Genomic DNA, 25906 nt, shown 5'->3' with positions numbered 1-25906 from the left:
TTAATGCACTGTGCTTCACAGGGAGGCAAGAGCTAAATCACTCCCAGCCGTCCAGCTCTAACAGATCACTCTCTCAGCCTCTTTATGTTGCACCTGTCGGTCGTTTCCTATGACCTCTGACCTTAACGGATCCTGCAGTGGGAGCTGGTGGAATGCTCAGCAGGAGTGTCAGGTCTAATCCCATTGCAGGGCAGGAGTTCTCAGAGAGGGGCTGTGGGGCATCTGTACAGCCCTGGCACTCCCTGGAGACCCCTGTCAGAGAGGGTATCAGGAGTTCAGTGTAACACAGGGTTTGTAGATTTCTCTTAGCGCCCTGGTTACAAGAAGAGCGGAGAACACTGGAGAAATTAAGGATAGCACACAGGGCCCCAACGAACCACATCTTAGGATGTATAACTGATAGAAATTAATAAAATACAAGCGAAAACAACAAAATGCTATTTTTATTTTGTTATACTTTTTTTTTTTTTTTAAGTAAATAATTTATTCATACCTAACAGTGAAATGGGAAACAGTTTGGCAAGTCAGGCTGAACAACAGTCATTCATTCATGATGCAGGTAGAAAATGGGAATGGTTTATTTTGTTTTCTTTAGGGTTCTGATTTAATTATGGAGTCCTTGGAATATAACAATATTAATCCTGTCTTCTTTTCTCCTCCTCTTTCTGCTTCCTATTTTTTCATTCTCTCCCGACACAGCTGGAGGCTGAGCTGGAGAAATGCGAGAAGGAGAGCGCAGAGCTGCAGGAATACGCCAATTCTGTGCTGCAGCAGATTGCTGACCACTGCCCGGACATCCTGGAACAGGTCGTCAATGCCCTGGAGGAGTCTTCATGACAACCTCTCCAGCCTCCTGATGCCCAGCTCACTCCCTGCTGCTCTTCGTTCTCTCGCCTGCTCCCACACGGCTCCACAGCCCTCAGTCCCGTGAGTGAGCGTGTCTGAATCTTACGTCACAAGAGGATCTGCTGGACACGCCCGATTTTAACTACAAAGTTCATTCATTTTTTGCAGCATCTCAAACCATACCTGCTTTGGACTCTGGAACTTAAATCAAATGTACCTTGTTTTTCTGCCCAACAAACTGAGACCATCAGATGCAGTATTCTGTAGAAAACATTACTGCAGCACCACGCATACCATGGAAAAGCTCAGAAAGCCAAAACATATCGCAAGCAGGCAAGGTTGAATAGGAATTTTGGAAAGCTTTAGCCAGTGTGGGAACTCTCACTGTTAAAGAGCCAATATGCATCCTTCCATATTGCTTTGGAAACGTTTTTATTTTGGTATCAATAACTCCCAACACTGGTGTACTTCCAAATATCTCACCTCTCCACGTACCTTATTGTCAAGAACCTCGATTTAAGGAAAGGTGTTGACAATCCCCCTCAGTCACTGCGCTTGGTGGATTAAGAAACAGTTATTGTTGTTTTCACATATGTGCTTGGATGTGATCCTTAAAGAAGCCATTTGGTTGGTATAATACATAGAAAAGAAGGCTAAAAAAAAGAAAGCAAAAAAATGGCTTGTACGCTTCATAGTTTTAGCTTCAGAGTATTGAAAGTTTTCCACTACACACACAAGCCTGTCTTGAAGGCCAGAATTGTCTACACTTGTCTTGGGGGACTTTGCTGCTGAAACTACGAAAACGGTTCCATTGTTATTCACAGAAAACACAGGCATGTACACACCAGAAAACAAGAGGAAGGTATGACGGGTGGGCCTCGGTAAAGTAACGGTTTGTGCTGATATTTCTGTGGGTGTGTGCTGGCAGTGGATTTCAGAAGCCCAGTTTGTCTGCCATCAAAAAGTAATTGAATGTTGAGAGCGAGAAGAGTTACTATAGGGATGAAACGGCATCAGCAAAAAAATGAAATACCATTTTTTTTGCATGTTTTTTTTTTCTTTTTTTCTTTTTCTTTTTTCTAGGATACTATTTAAGAATGTGACAGGCTGTAGCAAAAGGAAAAAATGCAAAAGGTTTGCTTCCTAACTAGCAAGACCAGTCACTTCTGGCTATCCTTGCAATGCACACATGAGGAATTCATGTTTGACTAGAGCTCAGACTGATTAACAAGTATGTTTTTTGGGTTCATAGTTAGAGCTGTTAATATCTGTGAGGTCAGCTTTAGAAATGCAGCTAGCATTGTTACAAATATAATTCAAATGGTATTATAACAATAACTTTATACTAGTTACTGAGGTAAACTGACTAGAACTCTACAGACCGTTATATAAATTTGATCCTCCAAAAGTGTTTGGACATTTTATATGAAATGCCTTTAATTTCCAGATTTTTGCTGCTATCTATGTTGTTGGTGTTAGTTGTCTGGTAATAGTTATATGAGGAAAAAAAAAACAAGAGAAAAAAAAAAAACAGCCAGTTTGCTTAGTGCAACAGAACTGTTTAGTTGCAGCAACTGTTACATTTTTCACAATTAACTTTCACTGCTTATTTGTACATAGAAACTCAACAGTGCAATTCCTTTATGAAAACATTTTTTTTTTTAGTACTCCAGAAAAGTTAATCCCATACATGTTTGAGGATTCTCACAATATAATATCAGACCATGAAAAGGAGTAGTGTAGCTAAGCAGAATAAATACATCCATGGAGATATATTAACTGTATATTAGTTGTAGTTTTCTTTCTATAAACTGCTGATAAACAGGTGCACTTTTTCAACCATATATTCCCAAAGCATTTCAATGCAGTCTCTCATTTTCCCTCATTTTTGAAAGAGAAGTTATAAAACCAAATTAGTGCAGTTTTCGTCACTTGTTTTGTCTTGGTCTTGAAAAGAAAAAGTCATAACTAAAAAACTTGAATGACACACTCTGAAAACAGGTAAATGGCAGAATAGTTTTCTGAATATGACCACAAGTCATCTTTTAAGCAGTTTAGGTATCTTGAGTAATATACTTTTGGGTTGAGGGAGAAAATCCTGGTTGTGGATATAATCTAATACTCACAATGAAGCTCATAGTCCTAATGGAACAGATTAGGCTCAGATTAGTCACTTTGCATATCTGTAAAAGGACACTGTTCATGATGTAGTATCCATGACCAAGAGTTTTTTTAATGATGTGGAAATGCCCAGATGGGCGATGCTCCTGGAATTGTGCATGATTCTAAAGGTGATATCCTGAAGTAGCAGGCATAAACTGATGAGTACCATGCATTGCTGGAAACCTTTGTAACTGAAATCGTATAAAAGTCATACCAGCACACTGATGTCACTGCAAGTCAGCGTGAGCTCTGATAGTTAAAGCACAGCCACACCTTGCTTTCTCTTACTGTAATCATTTTTATCAGCACTTTCAACCTGTACAATCCTGCATACTCACAAAGTCGATGATAAAGTTATAAAGTTGGATCGTTGGCATTGGCATTGGTACTTCTGCCCCATCTCCAGTTCTAGTCCTGGCAGTATTTTCATCTGTGAAAACTGCAGACTGATGTCCTTCATTTCAGTTCCTTCTGTCCCACATGGGACAATGCCATAGCACTGAGCTGACCTGACTAAGGCATCTGAACCTTCCTCATATCCCTATTTAACAGACCTTCTATTGACATGTAGGGCCTATTGCTTCATTTAGTTTTGAATGGCCAGAGATGTGCCACAGGAAGAGATAGTGACGTCTCAGCTGTAGCCGTTTAGAAAAGTAGGGTCAAGCAACGGGTGAGACATGCACAGAGCTGATGGTCTGAGTTAGTCTTTTTCAGAAGAACGATGTGGAGATAAGAAGTCACCCGCACAAGAAAGCCAGGGGGAGATAAACAATTTAAAGAACACCCAGATGTTGTCTCAGTTGTGTTTATTAAAGGGAAAGGGGATCGCAGTTAAACTGTACTGAGGTAATGGGGGAACGGCTGTTGAGCGTTGCTGCTGTTTATAGTCCAGTTGGTTGCGGTGGGGAGTTTGCTGCTCTCAGAATTCAACGTCCCACCCGGCTCTCCATCCATCTCTCACAAATTCAAGTTGATTACACTAAGCCCTTTTAAGTGAAGAGCATCACATGCTAAACAGACTGGCTTTCCTATTGACAGCTGTGTCACTGAAACCCATCTTCCCCGAACTTCATCCACCGGACAGCGCAGATTTCCAGAAACGCGGTTGAGGGGAGTCAACATCCTGTGTTACAGATGCCAAAGTCATGCTTGTTGCTCACACACCTTGAGCAAAGCGGTGGCCTGAGAGCAGAGCGCATTTTTCACAGATCGCATCATCGCGTTTCATAAACAAGCCTCTTCAATCAGTAATTAAAATGTACAAGCCTCTAGATCAACAGCAGAGAGGATGAAAGCTTTTACTACGTCAAACCCAGCTGTGGAGGCATTGTGACACGACTTAATACATGGGAATTTCTTGTTATCTGTGGGGTGAATTAGTTCATGTGCTATCAAAGTGAATGGCCTCATCTGTCTGTCTGCACTGTGGTGAGGTTTTGTGGTGGGCAGTGCAAGGTTCATCTGAGGTCAACCTTCGCATAAACACCAGTGAGTACGTAGGAACATTACCCGCTGGTGAACTCACAAGGAAACCTGGGATTTGGTTGTGTGAAGGCAGGGCCGGGACCAGAGACAGGGAAGAGCTCAGTCTTACAATAGCTAGTATAAATTGTGGAAATTGTGTCCAGTTGAAGGAGTGAAGTTCACACATGTTGCCGGGTCTGTACACTTTGCTGTGTCACAGTAACAGGCCTTTAAGGCGGTTCCCATATGAACTTTGCTATAAGTGCATAGTTTTATACCCCGTCATGAAGTTGTTTAAATCAGTGGAGGTGGATCACAGGGACCTTATTTGCCTATCAGAGTTTATCAGGTCATGATGTCATTATCAGTAAGCTGCTGTTAGTCTGGTCTAGATAGGTGAAGTTAAGTAGTGGCAGAACTGATTGTTTTTAAACCCTGCTTTGAAATACAGCTTCCCTTTTTGATTTCTCTGACGGTACATATACAAGGAAATTCCATGCTGACCATGTCATTAAACTAGTAAATAAAGTTAAAAAAAAAATCCATGTCCAATTCAAGAGAACATATGATTTCTATGTTTTGGTTTTAAATTCTTTGCATTGCATTTATGTCATAGCATACCTTAATGCTTTCTCAATTTTGCTTTTGCCTTGAGCTCCAAAATCTAAAACCACAAGCCAAAGCGTCAACCACAAAGTAACACCTGTGGCAAAATGACCTGAGAATTTGTAGTCCAATCCATAACACTATAATAACACTATTCATATATAGATTAACCTTCACTCTATGGCTGAAAATGTTTGACTGTTAAATAGGCTGTTTACACAACCCTGAAACCTTTACTGTTATCTCTCCTCCCCCACCATGCTTCCTCAGAGGAAGATTTAAGAATTTAAATAGCAAATTAAAGAAATCGCGTAACAATACTGGTCTAATTTCTGCTGGTGGGCCGTGTATAGTTTGTTCTGTGGCCGTTGTTTTGTAAGTTATCAAGCTTGGGAAAAACAAAACTGCAACAACAACGAAAAAAACATGAAGTGTTTTAAATTGTAGTTAACATCTAAGTTCTCCTGGCTGGTTTTGTCTGGAGTTGAAATGCAGCTTTGCTAATACAGTAATGACTCCTGTGCCGCAAGGAAGTACATAATTGAGGAGCCCAACTGTGCTGTAACACAACGCCTTTGATTGTTTCCAGGGTCTGTAGCAGATCTCTGTTGCACTGAGGTTTGTGTCCATATAAAGCTGTGTTTCCTTGCCATCAGAAAAATGCTGAACTGAAGTGTTGGCTTCTTCGCTTTCTACAGCTGCGGACCGGAGATAGAGACGTACCTCACTGTTATGTGGATTGCTGTGGCTGCTGTTCAGATGTGAATGGACAGTCTTAGTGGCCAGTTTGTCACCCACTGCCGCCTAAACGGCAGATGCTTACATAATAAAGAGAACCTATAGTCTTTGGTGTGGGAAATCCATACACTTTAATTACCCAGATATTGTTTGAATTCCTTCAGACACTCAGTAAGCGAATTGCATTTAGGATGTTTTTTATATATATATATATATATAAATAATGTATCTTTTTCATTCATAGTTCAGGGGGTGAATAAATTAGTGTCCACGGTGTCCACCACAGTGCAAATTCCTGTTGTCCTGATGTGGAATTCCCCAGGCAAGTGCTTCAAAGTTGTGCATTTGTTAGGAGCTGGAAGCATAATGTACTTTTTGTTTCACAGTAAATTGGTACTAAAGAAAACCTATTTTAGTGAAATATTAAAGCTAATATTAGCAAGTAAAACTGACATTTTTTCTTTGTCACATTCAATTTTGTGAGCATTTACATTGAAGAGAAAACACAATGCTTGGCTTTATTGTGGAGAGAACTGTCCATTTGGGATGGAAGGGCCACAGTATGTCCCAATCTGGAGCCAAACTGGCAGAAGTGGCTCAGCAATTTATTTCTGGAGGTTTCACAGGCAAACTAAAATATGGAATATAATGGTGACTTTAAGCAGAAGTACAACTGAACAACCAGTAAGTGTGAGCTTCTGTGTGATTCTTAATTTTGAAAAAATACTAGAAATTTCCATGCCTTGAGCGAGTTTGTATTTCTGGATAAAACGAAATTGGGTCATACTGTGTGTGCAGTGAGGGACTGATCAAACTTCTACTGTATGTCTTGTAAATGTCAGAATAATAGCCTGTTAGCACTGCTGAAGCTGATGTGTGAAAGATAGTGTGCCTGACAAAATAAATGCTATTTGGTATTGTGGTGAGATGAGGAAAGATCTTGTTGTATGCAAATGAGTTAAAACTAGTTTAAGAAAGGTTGTGATATACATTTAGGCTATAGACTATACACTGACTCAAATTAAATAAGTTGAGTTTGAAATTGTAATGCTTTGTTACAAAACAAAAATTAATGTTTCAACGTTGAACATGGAGATGTTTCACACGTCCTGCAGTTTCTTACATGACTGCTCTTGGTGCAGTGTAAGGGAAGACAGTGTTGTATTAACTGTATATTTCATTGACTCAGTGTTTTCTTCGAGTGGGAAACAAATAGGGTATACGATCCGTTAAGAGGTTTCTTTTAGCATCCTAACTATTTCAAACAGGTTAAGTAACTTTAAGGATTAAGGTTTAAATGCTGCTCTCTGGTGCTATTCAAAATCAAAATGTCACGTTGGATACGGTATACACTGCCACTGCCTCCATCCCGAAGCATGAAGATGATTTTTGTGTTTTGTTTTTAATTTTATTCGGGGGTGGGGAAACTAAAAAAGTAAACTTAAACTCTGCAAATAGGATTGACTTGCGTTCATTATCTGTACAGCTTCAAGGTGTCTTCAAACTGCAAGAATGTGAGGAAAAGCAAATGCGTGAATGACTCCATGATGTTGTAAATGTGTAAGACGGACATGTGTTTTGATGGACATACATCTGACCTCTCTGGTTGTGCATGTGCTGATTCCTGGTTTATTTTCATTCAGTTGTTTTGCTTGTTTGTCACAAAATTCAGGATGAAGGCAACAAATGAGATCTGCAGCACTGCAAGTACTACCAGACAGGGGTGTTTTAATAAATATATACACATATACATATTTATATATAAATACATAGATATAGTTAAATATAACGTTTTGCACAGAATGTCAATGGGGAAGGACAAAAAAAAAATCCTTCTGAACAAAATGGCTACCCCTGAGTCTTTTTAAAACCATAAAACAATAAATGTGTTTTTTTTTTTGTTTTTTTTTGGTGTGTCAAAATAAGGTGTAAACGCAAAGATTTTGAAAATATACCACGTGTTTGAAAAGTACTGTAATTCCGTACTTGGTATCTCGATATTTTTTATTTCTTCGAATATATATATTTTTCTTTTGCAGCCTGTTGATAATGTCTGTGTGAGTCTGAGACTGCGATATTGAAACTACAACGTGTTTTATATCAGCCTATCTGAAAATAACATTTGTGTCTGTTATCTGAGGGGAGAGCTCCAACCTAGACTAGGTTCTTCTAGGTTTAAACACCAAGACCTTTTTCTTACAGACTGTGATACCATGCTGTTTGGATTGCTGGTAAAAAAAAAATGAGAGAATGAATGATTCTAATGCATTGCAAACGTTTTCCCATGTCAAATGCAAAGACATACAATTTGTGTATTAATTTAAGCTTTTTGTTTGCTTTTTCTATTTTGTTTTAATCTTCACATATTAAGTATAATTTTCACCATGTATAAAAAAACAAGTATTCATAGTTATGTTATCCACAAAATTGTTTATCCGCAGTACATTCTTCATGTCCATGTTGTATATCATGTAGTTACATTTAGAGTAATAAAGGAACAATGGGCTATAAAGATAAAACAATCTATATTATTGTGAATTGTGGCTTTCAATGACTGTTTTCATGCATCAGTGTTTCCTTTGCATATGCAGTCCATCTTCAGGTCCAGATATATCCCTAACATTGCTGTCTCACATCACATTAACATGTCACTTCTTCACCAGAGTGCTAGAATGTTAGGACAAAGGAAAAAAATGGAAACAACCATTGAAAAGTTACATTTTAGTAGCTAGCATAGACTGTGGTCCGTCAGTGGCTCTTTTAAAACAGTTGATAGTAAAATGTGCAATTGTACTTTCTCTGTTGAAAATCTCACAGTCCCTGCTAGAAACAAAGTACTGACCTGCAATACTTAGTTTGACGGATGTGTTGCTACTAGCAAAACGTACCAGACTAATTATTAATAAAAGGTAAATAATTAATTAGCCTCCTTGTTAGGTCACTGTTAATCTGCTGATGAAAGTTGTTTTACTGACTCTAGATGTTGCTTTAGTCACCAGTCCTTCAGTGCCAAGGAATCTGTGCTAAAATGTGCCAGAGTTAGTGTCTTCAGTTTTTCTAAAACACTGTCAGAAGGCTTACTGGACAGACTGGGTACCATCAAGTCCACAAGCCAGTCCACAAGTACCAGTGCTGTATGACAGGCAAGGCTAAGAGGGGAAGGATGGTCAAAAGGACACACACGGGAGAACTTGACTGTCAAAGGACATTACCTTTTCAATTGGGTTTCCAAATTCCGTTTGATGGTTTGGAAGTTCTTGCAGAGACCAAAACTTGGATTTCAATTTTAGCCCATCATCTTGAGGTGTCCCCACATGATCAACAGTATATATAAAGTATTTACCAGCAGAGGCAAAAAAGGATGTGGCCAGTCTAAACCATAGCTGAACAGTAATCTCAGAGAAAGATCAGTTATGTATTACACACACACACACACACACCTGTTATTATGCATTTTCTGTTATGTATGTGAGATGTTAACCCTTTGAGACTAAGTTCTTTTTTAAAAGGTCCTTATGACTTGTAGTCAGCCGGGTTATGACTAGGAGTTTAGACTGATGGTCCCCAGGCACTTCGCCTTTTTATTACTCTTCCTTGCCTTCAAACTATGTGATCTTCTTTGCCAGCAATCCTGCCTTCTCAATTTTACGGGTCCATACTTTATAGGAATATACTTTTTTATATTGCATTCAGGAACACAGTCACGGTTTGGGTTCTCCCATATTTCATAGAGAATTTACAAATTATAATTTTTTTTGTCTTTGTTATTTACAAGTTTAACAAATGTACTGCCTTTTATCCATCTGTGTGAAGAAAAAAAAAATGTGGGAGATTTCTGTAAAAAAACAAAAAAAAGACATTGTATTGTATTCATCTTGGCCTTTGTGTATATATATATATATATATACACTCACCTAAAGGATTATTAGGAACACCATACTAATACTGTGTTTGACCCCCTTTCGCCTTCAGAACTGCCTTAATTCTACGTGGCATTGATTCAACAAGGTGCTGAAAGCATTCTTTAGAAATGTTGGCCCATATTGATAGGATAGCATCTTGCAGTTGATGGAGATTTGTGGGATGCACATCCAGGGCACGAAGCTCCCGTTCCACCACATCCCAAAGATGCTCTATTGGGTTGAGATCTGGTGACTGTGGGGGCCAGTTTATTACAGTGAACTCATTGTCATGTTCAAGAAACCAATTTGAAATGATTCGACCTTTGTGACATGGTGCATTATCCTGCTGGAAGTAGCCATCAGAGGATGGGTACATGGTGGTCATAAAGGGATGGACATGGTCAGAAACAATGCTCAGGTAGGCCGTGGCATTTAAACGATGCCCAATTGGCACTAAGGGGCCTAAAGTGTGCCAAGAAAACATCTCCCACACCATTACACCACCACCACCAGCCTGCACAGTGGTAACAAGGCATGATGGATCCATGTTCTCATTCTGTTTACGCCAAATTCTGACTCTACCATCTGAATGTCTCAACAGAAATCGAGACTCATCAGACCAGGCAACATTTTTCCAGTCTTCAACTGTCCAATTTTGGTGAGCTTGTGCAAATTGTAGCCTCTTTTTCCTATTTGAAGTGGAGATGAGTGGTACCCGGTGGGGTCTTCTGCTGTTGTAGCCCATCCGCCTCAAGGTTGTACGTGTTGTGGCTTCACAAATGCTTTGCTGCATACCTCGGTTGTAACGAGTGGTTATTTCAGTCAAAGTTGCTCTTCTATCAGCTTGAATCAGTCGGCCCATTCTCCTCTGACCTCTAGCATCAACAAGGCATTTTCGCCCACAGGACTGCCGCATACTGGATGTTTTTCCCTTTTCACACCATTCTTTGTAAACCCTAGAAATGGTTGTGCATGAAAATCCCAGTAACTGAGCAGATTGTGAAATACTCAGACCGGCCCGTCTGGCACCAACAACCATGCCACGCTCAAAATTGCTTAAATCACCTTTCTTTCCCATTCAGACATTCAGTTTGGAGTTCAGGAGATTGTCTTGACCAGGACCACACCCCTAAATGCATTGAAGCAACTGCCATGTGATTGGTTGGTTAGATAATTGCATTAATGAGAAATTGAACAGGTGTTCCTAATAATCCTTTAGGTGAGTGTATATATATATAAACACTACATTATCAGCCTTTTCGTTCTCTTGCTTGTTCTTTGAAAGTGTCCTTTAATAGCATACTTCATGGTGAAATTGGTTGGACATGAAGGAACAATCAGCTTTCCTTTTTCTGCTGGAACCTCCTGTGGAGCATTCTACCATACAACTGTCACACAACACCGAGCACAAAACCGAGCAGTCACCAACACATCTGTATAGATCAGGTATAGATCACTTTTTGCAACACACATGCTCAATGCAGAATTTGAACAGTTGTGTCACACATTTTCATTGTGTCAGGGCTCTTGGGCTATAATGCTACTAGAATTTAGTTATTTTCTTACATCAGATGTCCTGATTTTCTCTCTAAGTAAATGTACTCTCATACAACAGGAAGAGTTGTGGTTGCCCTTCAAAATGACCTCTGCTTCAATTGTACACTCACCTAAAGGATTATTAGGAACACCTGTTCAATTTCTCATTAATGCAATTATCTAACCGACCAATCACATGGCAGTTGCTTCAATGCATTTAGGGGTGTGGTCCTGGTCAAGACAATCTCCTGAACTCCAAACTGAATGTCTGAATGGGAAAGAAAGGTGATTTAAGCAATTTTGAGCGTGGCATGGTTGTTGGTGCCAGACGGGCCGGTCTGAGTATTTCACAATCTGCTCAGTTACTGGGATTTTCACGCACAACCATTTCTAGGGTTTACAAAGAATGGTGTGAAAAGGGAAAGAAAAACATCCAGTATGCGGCAGTCCTGTGGGCGAAAATGCCTTGTTGATGCTAGAGGTCAGAGGAGAATGGGCCGACTGATTCAAGCTGATAGAAGAGCAACTTTGACTGAAATAACCACTCGTTACAACCGAGGTATGCAGCAAAGCATTTGTGAAGCCACAACACGTACAACCTTGAGGCGGATGGGCTACAACAGCAGAAGACCCCACTGGGTACCACTCATCTCCACTACAAATAGGAAAAAGAGGCTACAATTTGCACAAGCTCACCAAAATTGGACAGTTGAAGACTGGAAAAATGTTGCCTGGTCTGATGAGTCTCGATTTCTGTTGAGACATTCAGATGGTAGAGTCAGAATTTGGCGTAAACAGAATGAGAACATGGATCCATCATGCCTTGTTACCACTGTGCAGGCTGGTGGTGGTGGTGTAATGGTGTGGGGGATGTTTTCTTGGCACACTTTAGGCCCCTTAGTGCCAATTGGGCATCGTTTAAATGCCACGGCCTACCTGAGCATTGTTTCTGACCATGTCCATCCCTTTATGACCACCATGTACCCATCCTCTGATGGCTACTTCCAGCAGGATAATGCACCATGTCACAAAGGTCGAATCATTTCAAATTGGTTTCTTGAACATGACAATGAGTTCACTGTACTAAACTGGCCCCCACAGTCACCAGATCTCAACCCAATAGAGCATCTTTGGGATGTGGTGGAACGGGAGCTTCGTGCCCTGGATGTGCATCCCACAAATCTCCATCAACTGCAAGATGCTATCCTATCAATATGGGCCAACATTTCTAAAGAATGCTTTCAGCACCTTGTTGAATCAATGCCACGTAGAATTAACGCAGTTCTGAAGGCGAAAGGGGGTCGAACACAGTATTAGTATGGTGTTCCTAATAATCCTTTAGGTGAGTGTATATCCTGTGCTTTACAGTAAAGATATCTGCGATCCTGATAAGAGAAACCTCCAAGGCTGAAATAAGAGAACTTTGTAAAATAGGAATCCATAAGACTCCAAGACCCTCCCTCAGAACTGACCTCGTTCAGCAGGTACACTAACCTGGCCTACAGGAAAAGAATGAAAGCTATGGGTGGTTGCTGCTCATCTTAATTATTGTTTTTCATTCAGGATGGGTCACAATTTTACTCCATTCAACTGTTTTTGCTCCTGTACATGTGCAACTTTTTGGCCACGATTTCTGGAGCAGTGGTTTTGCAGGCAAGGTAGAACTGCCAAAAAAGCCCTTGCCTGTCACTTTTGTATACATTTCTAAAGCATTTACAGAGGTCATAGCGATGTAAAATTATGCAGAATATAAAATGGAAATATGATGGCACCGTTAACTTGTAGGCAATAAGAAAGTAACTACTCCGTGTCTTTTAAACTGCTTTATATTATTATTATTATTATTTATTTCTTGGCAGATGCCCTTATAGCAGAAGCTTTACAATGTGAAGCCTAATTGAAAACACCCAATGTAGCTTACAGTGGCTATTATTAAAAATAACTAGTTAGGAAATCCCAGTGTTCTTGAAATTCCAAATCTTTGCATACTTTCCTCCACTCTTCTCTGGGTTTATTTACTGAACTGAATTGCTTGTTTTACTACTGCTGCATCTTTCATCTTCAACAGAGCTTTTGACAAGTGGATTCAAATCCATTTTGTATTGTCAATGCTAAAATGTATTGACAAAGTGAACCCACGGGAATACTTCCAGCTCCACAGAGAAACACGAAGAGGAGGAGTGACAGTTAAGAATAGATGAGTTTAAGGCTAGAAATTACAATTGTGACTTTACACAGAGTTGTGGTGGTCTAGAGCAAGGGTTCTTGAACACGGGATTACATTCTGAGGGGAATTAATTGCAGCCCAAATATGCAAGAGCCAAATTGCCTTTAATTGTGTGCAACCTTTGCTTTGTTCTCCCAAGATCTATAATTCAATAAAACAATTTAAATTGAACATAAAACTGTATGGAAACTGAACTGAACTCTCCCTGAGAGTATGATGCATGATTTGTATTTTCATATTCGGCAAACATTACAGTCCATCTGCATAAACAGACCACGCATAAACACGGAACCAAATCATCTAGAATGTGTGGTCTGGAGGATATTCAACATAAACTAAGGTTATAACAGTTATGGTCTGTAGTGTTTCATTTAACAGAGGCTTCGTCTGTTTTAAACTATCTATACGCTAATATGATCCAATTCTAATAATCCGTACCATATATCTTTGCAGAACAACAATACAAGATTATTGCATGAAAACATGAAAGTGGCATTACCCTGGTCTTAGAGAAGATTCTAAATTGTGCCATTATTAAATAAATAATCCACATACATCAAATGTCCATGCCTTCACAAGCCAAGAGTCGAGAGGCTCCCGTCAGGTTCTCTTCCCCTCTTTTCTCAGGGCAGTGCTAAACAGTGGAGTGGTTCCAGGAAGGTGTTGCCAGAATGTCTCACACACGTTCAATGAATTTGGGATCAGCACCTAAACATCCCCAGTTTTCACTCAGCGCTGTTGAGTATCGTTCCCAACACACAAATAGTAGTCACATCCTCTACTTCTTTTTTTAAATGTCAAACCCCTTCAGCACCAATAAGTAGCAGTACAATCTGTGAAACCATTTGTAGCCTGATTTGTGGAAAAACACCTAAACATGTATGCAGTGACAAGGAAGTGGCTCATTAAAAAAGTCAGTCCCTGAGGTCACACTTCATTGTGTGATTTGTGTTTGTCCACATTGTGATACTGCAGTAAAAAACTGCTGATTGGGAGCAGTCAAAAATGATGAAGCATGAAACAGATTGACGGGGAGGAACCTATGACAAGCAACCTAAGGCCAGAAAAACGTCATTGTGCAAATTCCCCCAGCTTTCATCCTCGTGTGTCCCAGCCTGCCTCAGACCAGCTCTATCAACTGTGGACAGGCTCTTCATCATGGGGCAGCTTGGAAATTGTCTGTATGAAGCAAGGACCTTCACTTAGATTGCTCCAGTAAAATACCCAGCTGTATAAATGGGTACAAATGTAAGTCACCCTGGATAAGGGCATCTGATAAGTATCTGAATTATTATTATTATTATTATTATTATTATTATTATTATTATTATTATGAAGAAGCTCCTCCCCACTCATACTAAGTCTCACAGTCCCTGTTTACTTCAACTGAGCTATTTGTGTGGCTCTCTTCCAAGGGGTTCTCTCTGCTCTGTAATGGCTGCTGAGAGCCAAGTGAAATAAGTGAGTAGCCTCCTTATATATATATGAGTTCTGAAAAAGTGTCCTTCAGAGAAAGAAACCGGGCAGGGTGTGGGAGTTGAAATGATGTGGTTTGAGCCATGGCCGCCAAAACAGCACTGATTGCAAGACAGGGGAAAACTAGCAAAATCCTAAAATAACACCGTTCTGCAGCAGCACGGGAGAAAGGGAAATAAAAAAGGGAAGGCAGTCTGTTTCTTTCTTTTTTTCCATTAAAGAGTTTTTGGTGGGTCAAGGATTTCTTTCACATGCCTGAAATGGCTTCGACTTTATAGGTTCTAAATTATAGGTCCAAGAGAACCCCAGGGGATCAGGTTAGAACAAAGTCCTGGACGACGATGAGGCCGGCAGGTCCCTTGTGAATGCCATACTCCTCCATGGTGTGGCGGTCTGTAACGATACCACATTGCTTGGCATTATAACACACTTTCCTCGAACACCAGGCTCTCACAATCCTTGGGCTAGATTAGATCAGAAAGATCCTGATTTAATATAGGCCCCGGACTTGAATCGACCCATACCGGGTGAGGTTTTCCTTCCTTTGTTGAGTTTCACCGTCGCAGGGATTTCACTGATGTGCCACAAAAGGCTTTGCTTAAGATTTTGACAGGATCTCTGATTGATGCTTTGATTGATTTAATAAAATACTCTACTTTCAGATGTGAGATGATGGGAAAATACAACACTGAATGCCAGCATGTATTGCTTAAACATATAGAGTGATGTCAGATGTTCGCCTCGAGGACCCATAACCTGCACAGATGCAAGCTGACATCTTCAGAGAGATTGTAACTTAAAGGTCAACTTATTAACATATTACCATTTTCCCATATTAGTATTACAATTCTGTAATGTGTTTTTGCTTTATTGTGTTCTAGAACCCTTCATTTAATGATCAATAAAGTCATTAAATTGCCTCTCTCACTGCCTGAACTCAAGTCGTGTTACACGGAAGGAGCAGAGCAGTGTATTTGAACCTCAACCCCCTGAAACATCTCTCTCTCTCTCTCTCTCTCTCTCTCCCCCCCATTGAGATGTATGGGTGCATGATCTACTTTTTTGAATAAAAAAATTAAGATTGTAGAACTTATGCATGCCTGTACAGTGCTGAATAATGGGAATACGGGTGCTTATACTGATTGTGTTTTATAAAAGTATTAAAATTCCATAACTACACATGTTCAGGACACAACAGGAATATATTTTCAAATATGTAAAACAGTCGCTGAAAGAAAACTATTTTAATGCTGCCTATCTGAGCTGTAGGGGAAGGTTCACATACATATAAAACATATTACTGATACCAAGCCTCAAATGATTTGCATAACACTGGAGACATATCTGAAACCTAAGAGGCGGCTGCCGATCCCTGTTCTGCAGATTCCTGACAGACAGAGCACAGCTTGCTTAATGCACGCATTTATTTAAAAGACAAGCTCTGCCGGATTTTTAAAAGGACTAACTTTGCCAGGATCTCAAACAGCACCGCAAAACATGGCAAAAATACATTTCAAATGATCAGTGTCCTGCCTAATCAGACAAGAAGCTCCCCAGACCCAGGGAAGTAGAAACAGATCGCAAAATGGTGTAGCCAGAGGACAAATACAGCAAGAATAAATCATTTATATGAAAACAAAATGAAAGTATACATGCATTCTCTTTTCCCCTCTCTCTCTCTCTCAACACACTGTACGACCAAAGTCATGGTATAACCAAACAAGATACCAACTCTCCTAAAATACAATAACTTAACAGTCCTGTAGTGCAATACAGGTAAAGCTGTTCAGGTGTTAGAGAAACTCAAATAACCTTACAATGATACAAAGTAAAATGTGAGAATAAGAGGACAAACCCTATAGACACAGGAAAGCATGAAAATCTGATGACTATTCTGAAAGGTGAAATAATATAAAGTCTAAATACAGTGCTGCACATCCATTGCAAATATTGAAAATAAATAATTCACTCATCTCAGCCAAATGTAAATCCTTCCAAACAAATGTGTTGGGGTCGTGCACGTTAATCTAACAAGGTAAGTTTTTACCATGCTTTGTTTTTGAAAGTCAAAAAGTTTTTGAAATCTCATTTGGTACTACAGGTGTAAAAATATGAGAGACTTCGCGTGATAAAAGGGCAAAGTGACTTTAAAAGTGTGTATGTTTTGTTTAAAGTTCAAATCATGTTGAATGTGTGCTCTCTAAATTGAGTTTACATCACAGTGCAGAGGTTTCAAGTAGCCCCCTATGGCTCGTTTCGATTATTCCACTGTTATTGTCTCTATTATTTCAGTCCCTGTATTCAGTAACTACAAATCATGGTGCACCTGGTCTGCAAATACCACTGGCACAGTCAAATGTTATTCTTTTCAATGAGAGGGATGAGGGTATGAAACAAGGTCTATAGTACCGTAATCTAAACACATGAATGATATAATCATAATATAATATAGTAGTAAAGTATCACTATATAATTGAATCCCCTGTTAGTTCTGTGGTTAAATGGAGCACAGAAAGTGACAAAGGTCAAAGGGCAGTGGCTGAGCTTCAGCAGGTCTCTGCTGAGGGGCCGTGGTGTGGATCACGTTTATAGCTAATTCCATTGTTTAGTGCTCATACTTAAAGAGTATTTAATAGTGTATTCAGCATATACAAGTAACACTGCAATTTCCTTTGGACTTGAGTGTGATGCCCGATCAATATTGGCATCAGTAGCCAGCTGTTCAACCACTTACAGGCAGATGATGACCAGAGAGGAGAGAGCAGGAGCTTCACAGAAGAAATGATGCGACGTGACGTGCATGACAGACATGTTGAGTCTGCAAAGCCACAGGGGTACACGGCACTTTGCACAGCTTTACTTGAACATTAGAAGTAAGACTTTCTTTTTGCATAATCAGGCCTTACTATTAAAACCTTATTAGAAAAGTGCGTTGAAGTCAACACAGCCAAAGGAAAACTTTCTTTCGGGATGCATAACAATGAACCCTAGCAAATCAATAGAAAAAGAGACCCGTCTCCCTCTCCCCGCGTCCAAACGCAGGGCACAGCCGCCGGACGCTTCTCCGGCCCCGGTTCCGATCATAATTCGGGTCCGGTGCCGACCCATTTAAACGAGACCCGCCTTTACCTGGACAGACAGCCCCCTCCAGCCGCGCCGTTGCCGTTTTAAGGGCGAGTTGTCATCGGAGCGCCGCCGGAGTGCGGAGCGAGTGCGCATGCTCCGAGGGCTGGCTCAGGTACTGCAGGACCCCTGTCCCGTCCGGCGCCGCTCTGCGCTCATTCAAACGGCACCAGCCCGGGATACCGAGGACAGCAGCCATACAGGAGCATGTACAGGGAGAGCGGGTCAGAGTCGCATCTACACAGCACACCCTCTGCCAAAAAGGAGGAAAGATCACTTCCCCAACTCAGTGCCCGACTTATTTGAAAAGTTAAAGCCCGCAGCTACTCCGCGCCTGCTCCGCACCTCGGCTCTGGGGCTGCGCTGTGCGGGCTGCGCTGCGCTTCACATGCTCTGCCTCTGCCTCTGCCTGCTGCCGCACATCTGACACTTTGAAACTGCTGTTCCCCCTGCAGTTCCTTCATCAGACTCGCCGAATATCCATTGGAGTTTGTTTGTTTCTTTTTGCAATCGGTGCAAATAATGCCATTTTGACACCTGTTACTTACTGATCGTGTGCATTGCGCAGCGGCGTGGCAGTGCAGGACAGGACAGAAACCAGCCGGCTTGAACGGGAACCTTTGGGATGACCTGTAGAAACTTTTTGAAAGAGTGTATTCCGAAATTCAGCTGAACGCAAAACATACCAACACCAGTGCGCCTGCAAAAAGTCATCCAAACAGGGTTTTTTTTTTATGTCGGCGCAGGGAATATTGTTTCTGAAAGTGTGTGCTGTTCTACGCGAACAGCTAAACAGGTTCAGTGTGTGAACTTTAGCTTCGGATTATAAACCCAATGTTGGAGTCCAGACACTTTTGATTGCTCCCATTGCCTCTCACTTTAGAAGCAGACCACTAGATCCTGTGCATTTCTAAGAAAACGAAAAAGAAAAGGACAAGAAGAGCTCGCCCAGATCTACAGATCTCGACTGCAGGTCACTGACATCTGCGCAAACAACATGCAGGTAAGTTGTGGTGAAACTTTTTGCATATTGCATGCTGTCTAACTGTACTGTATTTGTAGTGCTTATCTCATGTGTATGTTACCTCACTTTGATGCTAACTACACTTTGAGCCAAACTGCAGGATTTCTTTAGGATACGTTTTCCGTGGGGTAAAAGATGTATGAAAAGTCCACGGTCATCAGATCAATCTGGCATCACAATACTATTAAAAAAAGATACTCGTACGAGGCTGCATTGTGTATAAGCTTGCAGTTTAAATACAGACTGGAAAAAATATACAGAACAACCCTGCGTGGGATAATTAGCTGCTATAGTCGGGATTCAGTGAAACATTTGGGTTACAATGTGTCATTTGCCATTCAAGGATTTTATTATGACGGATTATTTTGTAATTATAATACTTTTACTGTAATAAAAAAGCTGTGTGAATCTGAAAAGTTAATTAAAAAGGGTGCTAAATGTGGTTGCTTCAATTAGGGCACAGCTGTGGATGCACTTCATTAAAAGAAATATCTGTTAAAGTGTCTATATTGCCTCGGAAAGAAACTCCTCTTGAAACAGTGCATCTACAGTGCAGAAATGCTGAACTTGATGTTTTGTCATTTAAATGTATATATTTTTTAACAAAAGCTAACCATCTCCTCTTCATAATAAATAACTGTATTTTGTCAACCATGTTTAATCATAATGTACATATTTGTATCGTGTTATTTCACTGTGCCAGCCAACTGTTTGCTGCACAAGCTTTGAAGAGGCCATGCCACTTTTTTGTCATGCGTTTAACTTTTTAAGGTTTCTCCCACTATTACACCTTTCATTGCATTGAAACAGTGTCACAAATTCCCAGTGATTCATGACCTGCCGCGGTCTATTTTTACACTGTACAAATAAGGCAGCATATCTTATAAAAGTATTTAAAAATCCAAGTTAAACATGATAAAGTCTTGTACTTGACAACATGAGCATTAAAGTACATTTTCCTCAAAAAAAAAAAAAAAAACACCCATGCATAACCTCTTTTTTCTTTTCTTTTTAAAGTTTTAAATCACATGCTGGGTAGTAATTGGGAACAGTAGCCAGGTCGTTTATGGTCCGGTTCATATACGATTTTTACAAAAGCTTAGTTACAGGAAATATGGAAAATGAATTGGATATTATTATTATTATTATTATTATTATTATTATTATTATTATTATTATGTATTTATTAGCAGACGCCCTTGTCCAGGTCGACTTACAAAATATAAGAGCAATACAAAGTGCAATAATAAAGTGCAATTCAAGGCAAAATAAATTTTACAAATTCAGAAGTGTATACGAGTTATACCTGTAGGCAACTTATAAAAACGCATTAAAAGGTTCATAATAAAAAGCTTTAACAATGATTGAATGATCACATCGAATTTTACTACTCCTACTAGGCTACTACTACTACTATTAAATAATAATTTGAAAAGTAATTATCATAATTTACATGAACTCCTGTCTTTTCAGTTTGCTCGTATACGAAACCGCCAAAGCATGGGCTCATAAAAAGCATGCGTATTACATTTCTTGATGACATGTACATTTGTCTTAAAAAAAAAAAAAACACCCTACCACATATATACAATAGCTGAGTGCTATTTAAAAATATTTATATAGCCAAATATAAATTAGAATCATTATACGATACATTGGTAGACCTATACAGTGTAAAAGTATAAAATGCAGTGCTCTGTGTAGACTAAAGCACACCTGTATCCTCAGTGTTTTTGTAGTTAAGTCTTTTTCTTATTAGTTGGAAATGGCACTTTCCAAAGTTGGAAAACACCTTTTAAATAAGCATTCATCATCAAAGGACAAAGTAATTAACAGGATGAATGGCTCTGTCATTCAAAGAAACAGACATCCTAGGGTTGGCTTGAAGCTGCCCGTATAGTTCAACTTTCTAATATATGTATATATAAATCGGTATATCTGGTTTTGCAGGTAGTTTACCTATATGATTTTGAACAGTGAACATATTGGCTTAGTAGCAAGTAATTTTAGTAGGTTCAGTATTGGTTATTATTATAGGTTTATTATATGTATTTTTCAACTGATTAAATTTCTGTATGTCCTACATTAGTCACAAGGCTTTAAAACTGCACGATAGCCAGCTGACTATCTGATAACTAATGCATGATTGCATCGCATTGATAACAGTTTATACTCATTGCTGAAATCCCAAGATTTCTCACAAAAAATCCACCAAAAGGTTCTGCGGCTGTATTTCAATTACACAAACATTTAATAGTGCCCACTGCAGGTGTTCAGCACAAAACGAGTTTCTTCCACTTTTAATCAATGTGACTGAACTTTTTCTTTATATTAATACCGTCCATGCATTCTTTTAAATTAAAGTTGTAATTCCCATGCATTGATGACAATGGTGTGGAGTCTCTGGCAGCAGCTGGAGAAACGACAAAAGATGCTCCCATTGCATCACGTTCTCCAGCCGCTGTGAATGACGTTTGACAGACTCCAATTTGGAAGCCTCGCCCCATACATGCATGGAAGAAGACATCTTTAAAGTGATTGCATTAGACTTGTTACAAATGTTGCCTCTTGAGGATATAGAAATAAAAATACCTACATATTGCATAATCAGTGGGAACCACCAGGAGACAATGCATATCCATTCTAACTTTAGCTAAGGAATTTATAGACTGAAACTGTTCCGTGTAAACATTTACAACTTCAAATGTATATATTTTTGGTATCACAGAAAAATAAATGTTACTGCATTGTTTAGTTCTGCAGACATGTTTGCAGTGAACTTCAATCTTAGTACTGTACTTAAACGAGAGCGGCCCTAATAGTTTTAGACTTCTTTTGTTTTTGTTTTAATATAAAATATGACGTGCTTTATTGAAATTGTATTTTTGTAACTGAAATCGAAACTCATTTAAAATAGATTAAAGTTTCCTCTCAGACTTTCAAATGTTAATATTGATCCAACATTAAAGAAAGAATGAACAGATTGAAGCCTGACACAAAGGGGAATGGGGGGGTACTTTGAGAAGGGTTTTGCAAACAAGTCCGTTGCCTCACATGCCAGGTCACAAGATCAAGCTCAAACTGCTTTTGAGAATTTGTACATTTTGAATGTTTAATACTTAACATTATATCAAGTTCCTGTCTCTCTTGCCAAATGAGGAACTTGTTAAATATCAATCTTAAAAATCATTCCTTGATTACAATTTGTTACGCATAGGGAAATACAAAGGATTTACTGCTCTGATAGAACTTTAATGTTTCATGCTGGTTTGTCACCTTTGAATCTTGAAAGCTATATGTATGTGGTGTGGCAACTGCATTTCCCTACTGTATCTCAGACGGACTAACTTACATTTTCAGCCATTGCACAAGGTTTATTCAGAGGGGTGGGAGATGGTAAAATGACCAATCATTTCTGCTATGTAGGTGACATAGGTAGGGTTAATACCAAAACAGGCAGGTGGGTGAAGCAATGAGCCGAGAGAGTGCACAGCTGCCATTTTACATTACTCTATTTTGAAGACAAGCATTCTGATTGTAAAAAGTATCAATATCCACCACCACTGATCAACAAGAAAAAGTTTGAAAGTTATTCCTCATGGAAACATTCACTTCAAATGCAATGGTCATAGTAAACTGCAACTCATATATAGAGATCTCAGTCCCTAATGTACTGTAGCAAGACTACATGTGCTCTCACAATCTGCTCAATAAACTTAGTCTTAAACAATTTAGTTTAAACCCTGCAACATTTTGAAGACCTCTGTACTGTGGCCTACTAAGGCTTAAAACATTTTGCTCTTTCATTCTTACATCATAACTCTTGCCTCCTAGCTTGAAGTAAGGTTAATTGTCCTTGTAAGGTCCTCTTCCAAAGTATTTTTTTAGGGTGTAGTGCCCAGAGCTGAAAACAAGATCTAGTTTAATTTGGACTTGTATTCTGTACTGAAATAAATCCACTGACCAGAAGAGTAGAAATCTGTCCTCACTATTGTATTGTGCCTTAAGGTTAGCTCCCAGAACAAGTGCTTTCCAGAGCTGGGCGGGGGACAGAACAACTAACAAACTGGTTCAGACAGCTTTACCTTTCTCTTAAACGTGAATGTTGTCATTGGTCAATGGCTTTACAGCTAATCTCCTATTTGCTGGCATGGTCCTCTCTAAGAAACATGAATCCGTGTCCTGTAGACGTGATTGGCAAACCACAGTTCCTCCTCCTGGGTACGGTTGTCCCATTCCCCAGCTACACCTTTTACACACCATAGACAATCGCCTTGTAAAGGCCTGTGATGGCCATCGTCTGTGCAGTGGATGCTCTCTCTTGGCATGCCCCAACATATTGTTCCTTTTCTTTGTTCTTTTCTTTATTACCCATTTAGCAAATTTGAGATACCCATGGTATTGCCCATCCTGCAGCCTACTGATAGCTTGTAGGATGGCTGTATTTAACCAATCCTGGGCAACTACAACACCTTCAAGCTCCTGAAATTTCAATACTTGTGTAATGTTCCTTGTTTTTAACGAGTGGAATCTGACAGTAAGGATGTCACTGTAGTAAGGATGCAATCCTTTAGACAAGAATAATGTTATTTATCTATTACACACAAAACAATTCTATATCACTAAAATCTATATTAGATTCTGTTTATCAGGGTCTCTCCATATTCCGAGTTTTGTCCAGAAGACATTTTTAACATGGTCATGAATTTCGTTTTATTCAGTGTCCTCTACTGTCAAAACCTTTATCAGACTCGGAATGTCTTGAATCACCCTCCTAAATATTTTACAGCAGAATTCTTTCTCCTTTCATAGCCAAGTTTTCATTCCTTCCATGAAGATAACTTGGAAACCCTGAGGAGCACACTTTTACAGTGTGATTTTGGACTGCTTGTTGAATTGTTCCACTTTCCCTTCAAGATGCCTGCTTTCGATGGTGTAGTGTATAAAGCTTGAAGACATCATATTTTTTTAAGACGGATTGATGCAGGCACACATTTAAACATCAGCACACCCCTGCAAAAGCATATGCTGAGTCTCAGGGTGTTTCTTCAGAGTAAACTCCACTTTACCATACAACATAGAGGTCTTAATTAAAATGAGAAATATACTATACAACATTATTGGATGTGTTAACTCGCTGCTGCTATCAGGGGGAATGAAAGTATTTTAAAGTCTATTGAATTGCGCAGGGAGATCAGTGTGACATCTAAATTCAAATGTCCTTTGTGAAGTGAGCCAAGTAAAATTTTGCTGCTTGAAAGAAAGTCTGGAAGGTGTCTTAATTTTTTTTTTTATTTCCTCGAGTTGAATAAGTCTTTCATTCTTTAAGACGCTTGGTGCTCGACTGCAACCAGGAAATGTTCCTTAAAAGATTATTCGGTTAATTAAACCCTTCTATTAAAAAATGAGAAAAATGTTGGTATTAATGTATAGAACAGTCTTTGTGAAGCTAGGAATTACACTTAGCAGTTTTCTTGAATGCATATGGTTGGCTGAGCGAAGAATGTTTGGACATGTTAGGCACAATGTGACACAAGCAAACGGAAGACATGTTTCAAGGGAAGAGATCTGCAAATAACATGTTTTGATTCTAGTGGCACACAAACACAATGGCCAAGATCAGAGAAGATTGAAAGAGTTATTTTATTCAGTTTCAAGGCATTGCTGGTACCAGCACGTTCTTATTTGGCAGAACTAAGACAGCACTATGTTCCAAATTGAGCATTGCACTCTGCCTATGCAAACTTACTTTATCTACCCTCCTGCAGTCTTTCGGAGCACGATCCTTTCAATGTCACAATCCCAGACTTTGGAACTCTCTCTTTTGGGACATTAGGAGTAATTCTTACTCTTTTCTTAATTTAATCTAGGTCAAATCAAGACAAGACCCTACCTGTGAATGGTCAATTTCAGACTCTTATCGGGGGTAAAATGTATCGTCAGGAGACACTTTCTACTATATATAAAAATGTGACTGAGTACAGGTTTGTACTTTGTGGTTAGCAGGGTAGGTTGAAGTTTTGATACAATTCTTATTGTATTGATTATTTATTTAATCAGACAGGGTATTCATGTTTACTGGACATTAAGACCTCCTAAGACTACTCGGGCAGTCATTTTAGCCCCTAAGGAAACAACCAGGTCTGTGTTTTTTAGAATTTACTGTATATGATTATTTCCAGGCTATCCATTTTAAAGGCTTAATGGAGGAGCAAACTTATAAACTTATCAGTTACTTTAAAAGTGTCCCCCCATCAGCATAGCAGAGCTTTTGAAAGTATGCGTGGAGATGCATATCGATTGAGAGAAGAAACGCTTCTGTCCGGTTCATTCTTTAAAGCACATCGTGTTCAAAAACACCTTCTGTGGCCGCAGTGTCAAATTTTATTTAGAAAACATTGAATTTATTTTTAAAACTTATTCACATCCAGGAGGATCAAATACTTCAGTTTTAGAACTTGTTTCTGCTGGGTTTCTTTTCTTTGTCAGTCATACTTTAGGATGGATGTGTATATTTGCTTGTGGATTGTAGGTGACACAGCAAATAATGGCTACAGATTCCTAAAGAACGGATGTGTGAATAATACCACACCTCAATATCTCATGAACTTCCTCTGAGCTCTGATGTAGATCACATGTAGAAGCCTTAAGCCCAACCCTAATCTGTAACCTTGTCCCTAAGCCTAACCTTAACTGTGATCAACATCAACGGAGGAAGTGCATATTCAGATATTCAGGTGTTATCCCTGTGGAACACATACATTCATTTATTTGCAGCCATCATTGATGTTTTTAAAA

The 25906-nt window shown here is 39.4% G+C and overlaps 2 protein-coding genes across 3 annotated transcripts in view; both read left to right on the top strand.

The window, feature by feature from the left end:
* The window catches only part of LOC136771956 (ELKS/Rab6-interacting/CAST family member 1), a 315148-nt gene extending 305427 nt beyond the window's left edge, over positions 1-9721 (top strand). Inside the window, exon 18 of the mRNA XM_066724547.1 lies at positions 700-9721. Within this exon, the coding sequence (XP_066580644.1) occupies positions 700-837 (138 nt within the window). The 3' untranslated portion in view covers positions 838-9721. The remainder of the gene's footprint in view (positions 1-699) is intronic.
* An 8454-nt stretch (positions 9722-18175) lies between these two features.
* wnt5b (wingless-type MMTV integration site family, member 5b) overlaps positions 18176-25906 on the top strand; it is an 87677-nt gene continuing 79946 nt past the window's right edge. For both annotated transcript variants that reach the window (XM_066724527.1, XM_066724526.1), the window contains exon 1: positions 18176-19087. In XM_066724527.1, the coding sequence (XP_066580624.1) occupies positions 19082-19087 (6 nt within the window). In that variant the 5' untranslated portion in view covers positions 18176-19081. The remainder of the gene's footprint in view (positions 19088-25906) is intronic.

This window comes from Amia ocellicauda, chromosome 15 (genome assembly GCF_036373705.1).
Source record: "Amia ocellicauda isolate fAmiCal2 chromosome 15, fAmiCal2.hap1, whole genome shotgun sequence".
NCBI lineage: Eukaryota > Metazoa > Chordata > Actinopteri > Amiiformes > Amiidae > Amia > Amia ocellicauda.
Note: the sequence above shows the minus strand (reverse complement) of the source record. Positions and strands in the feature narration are given on the sequence as shown.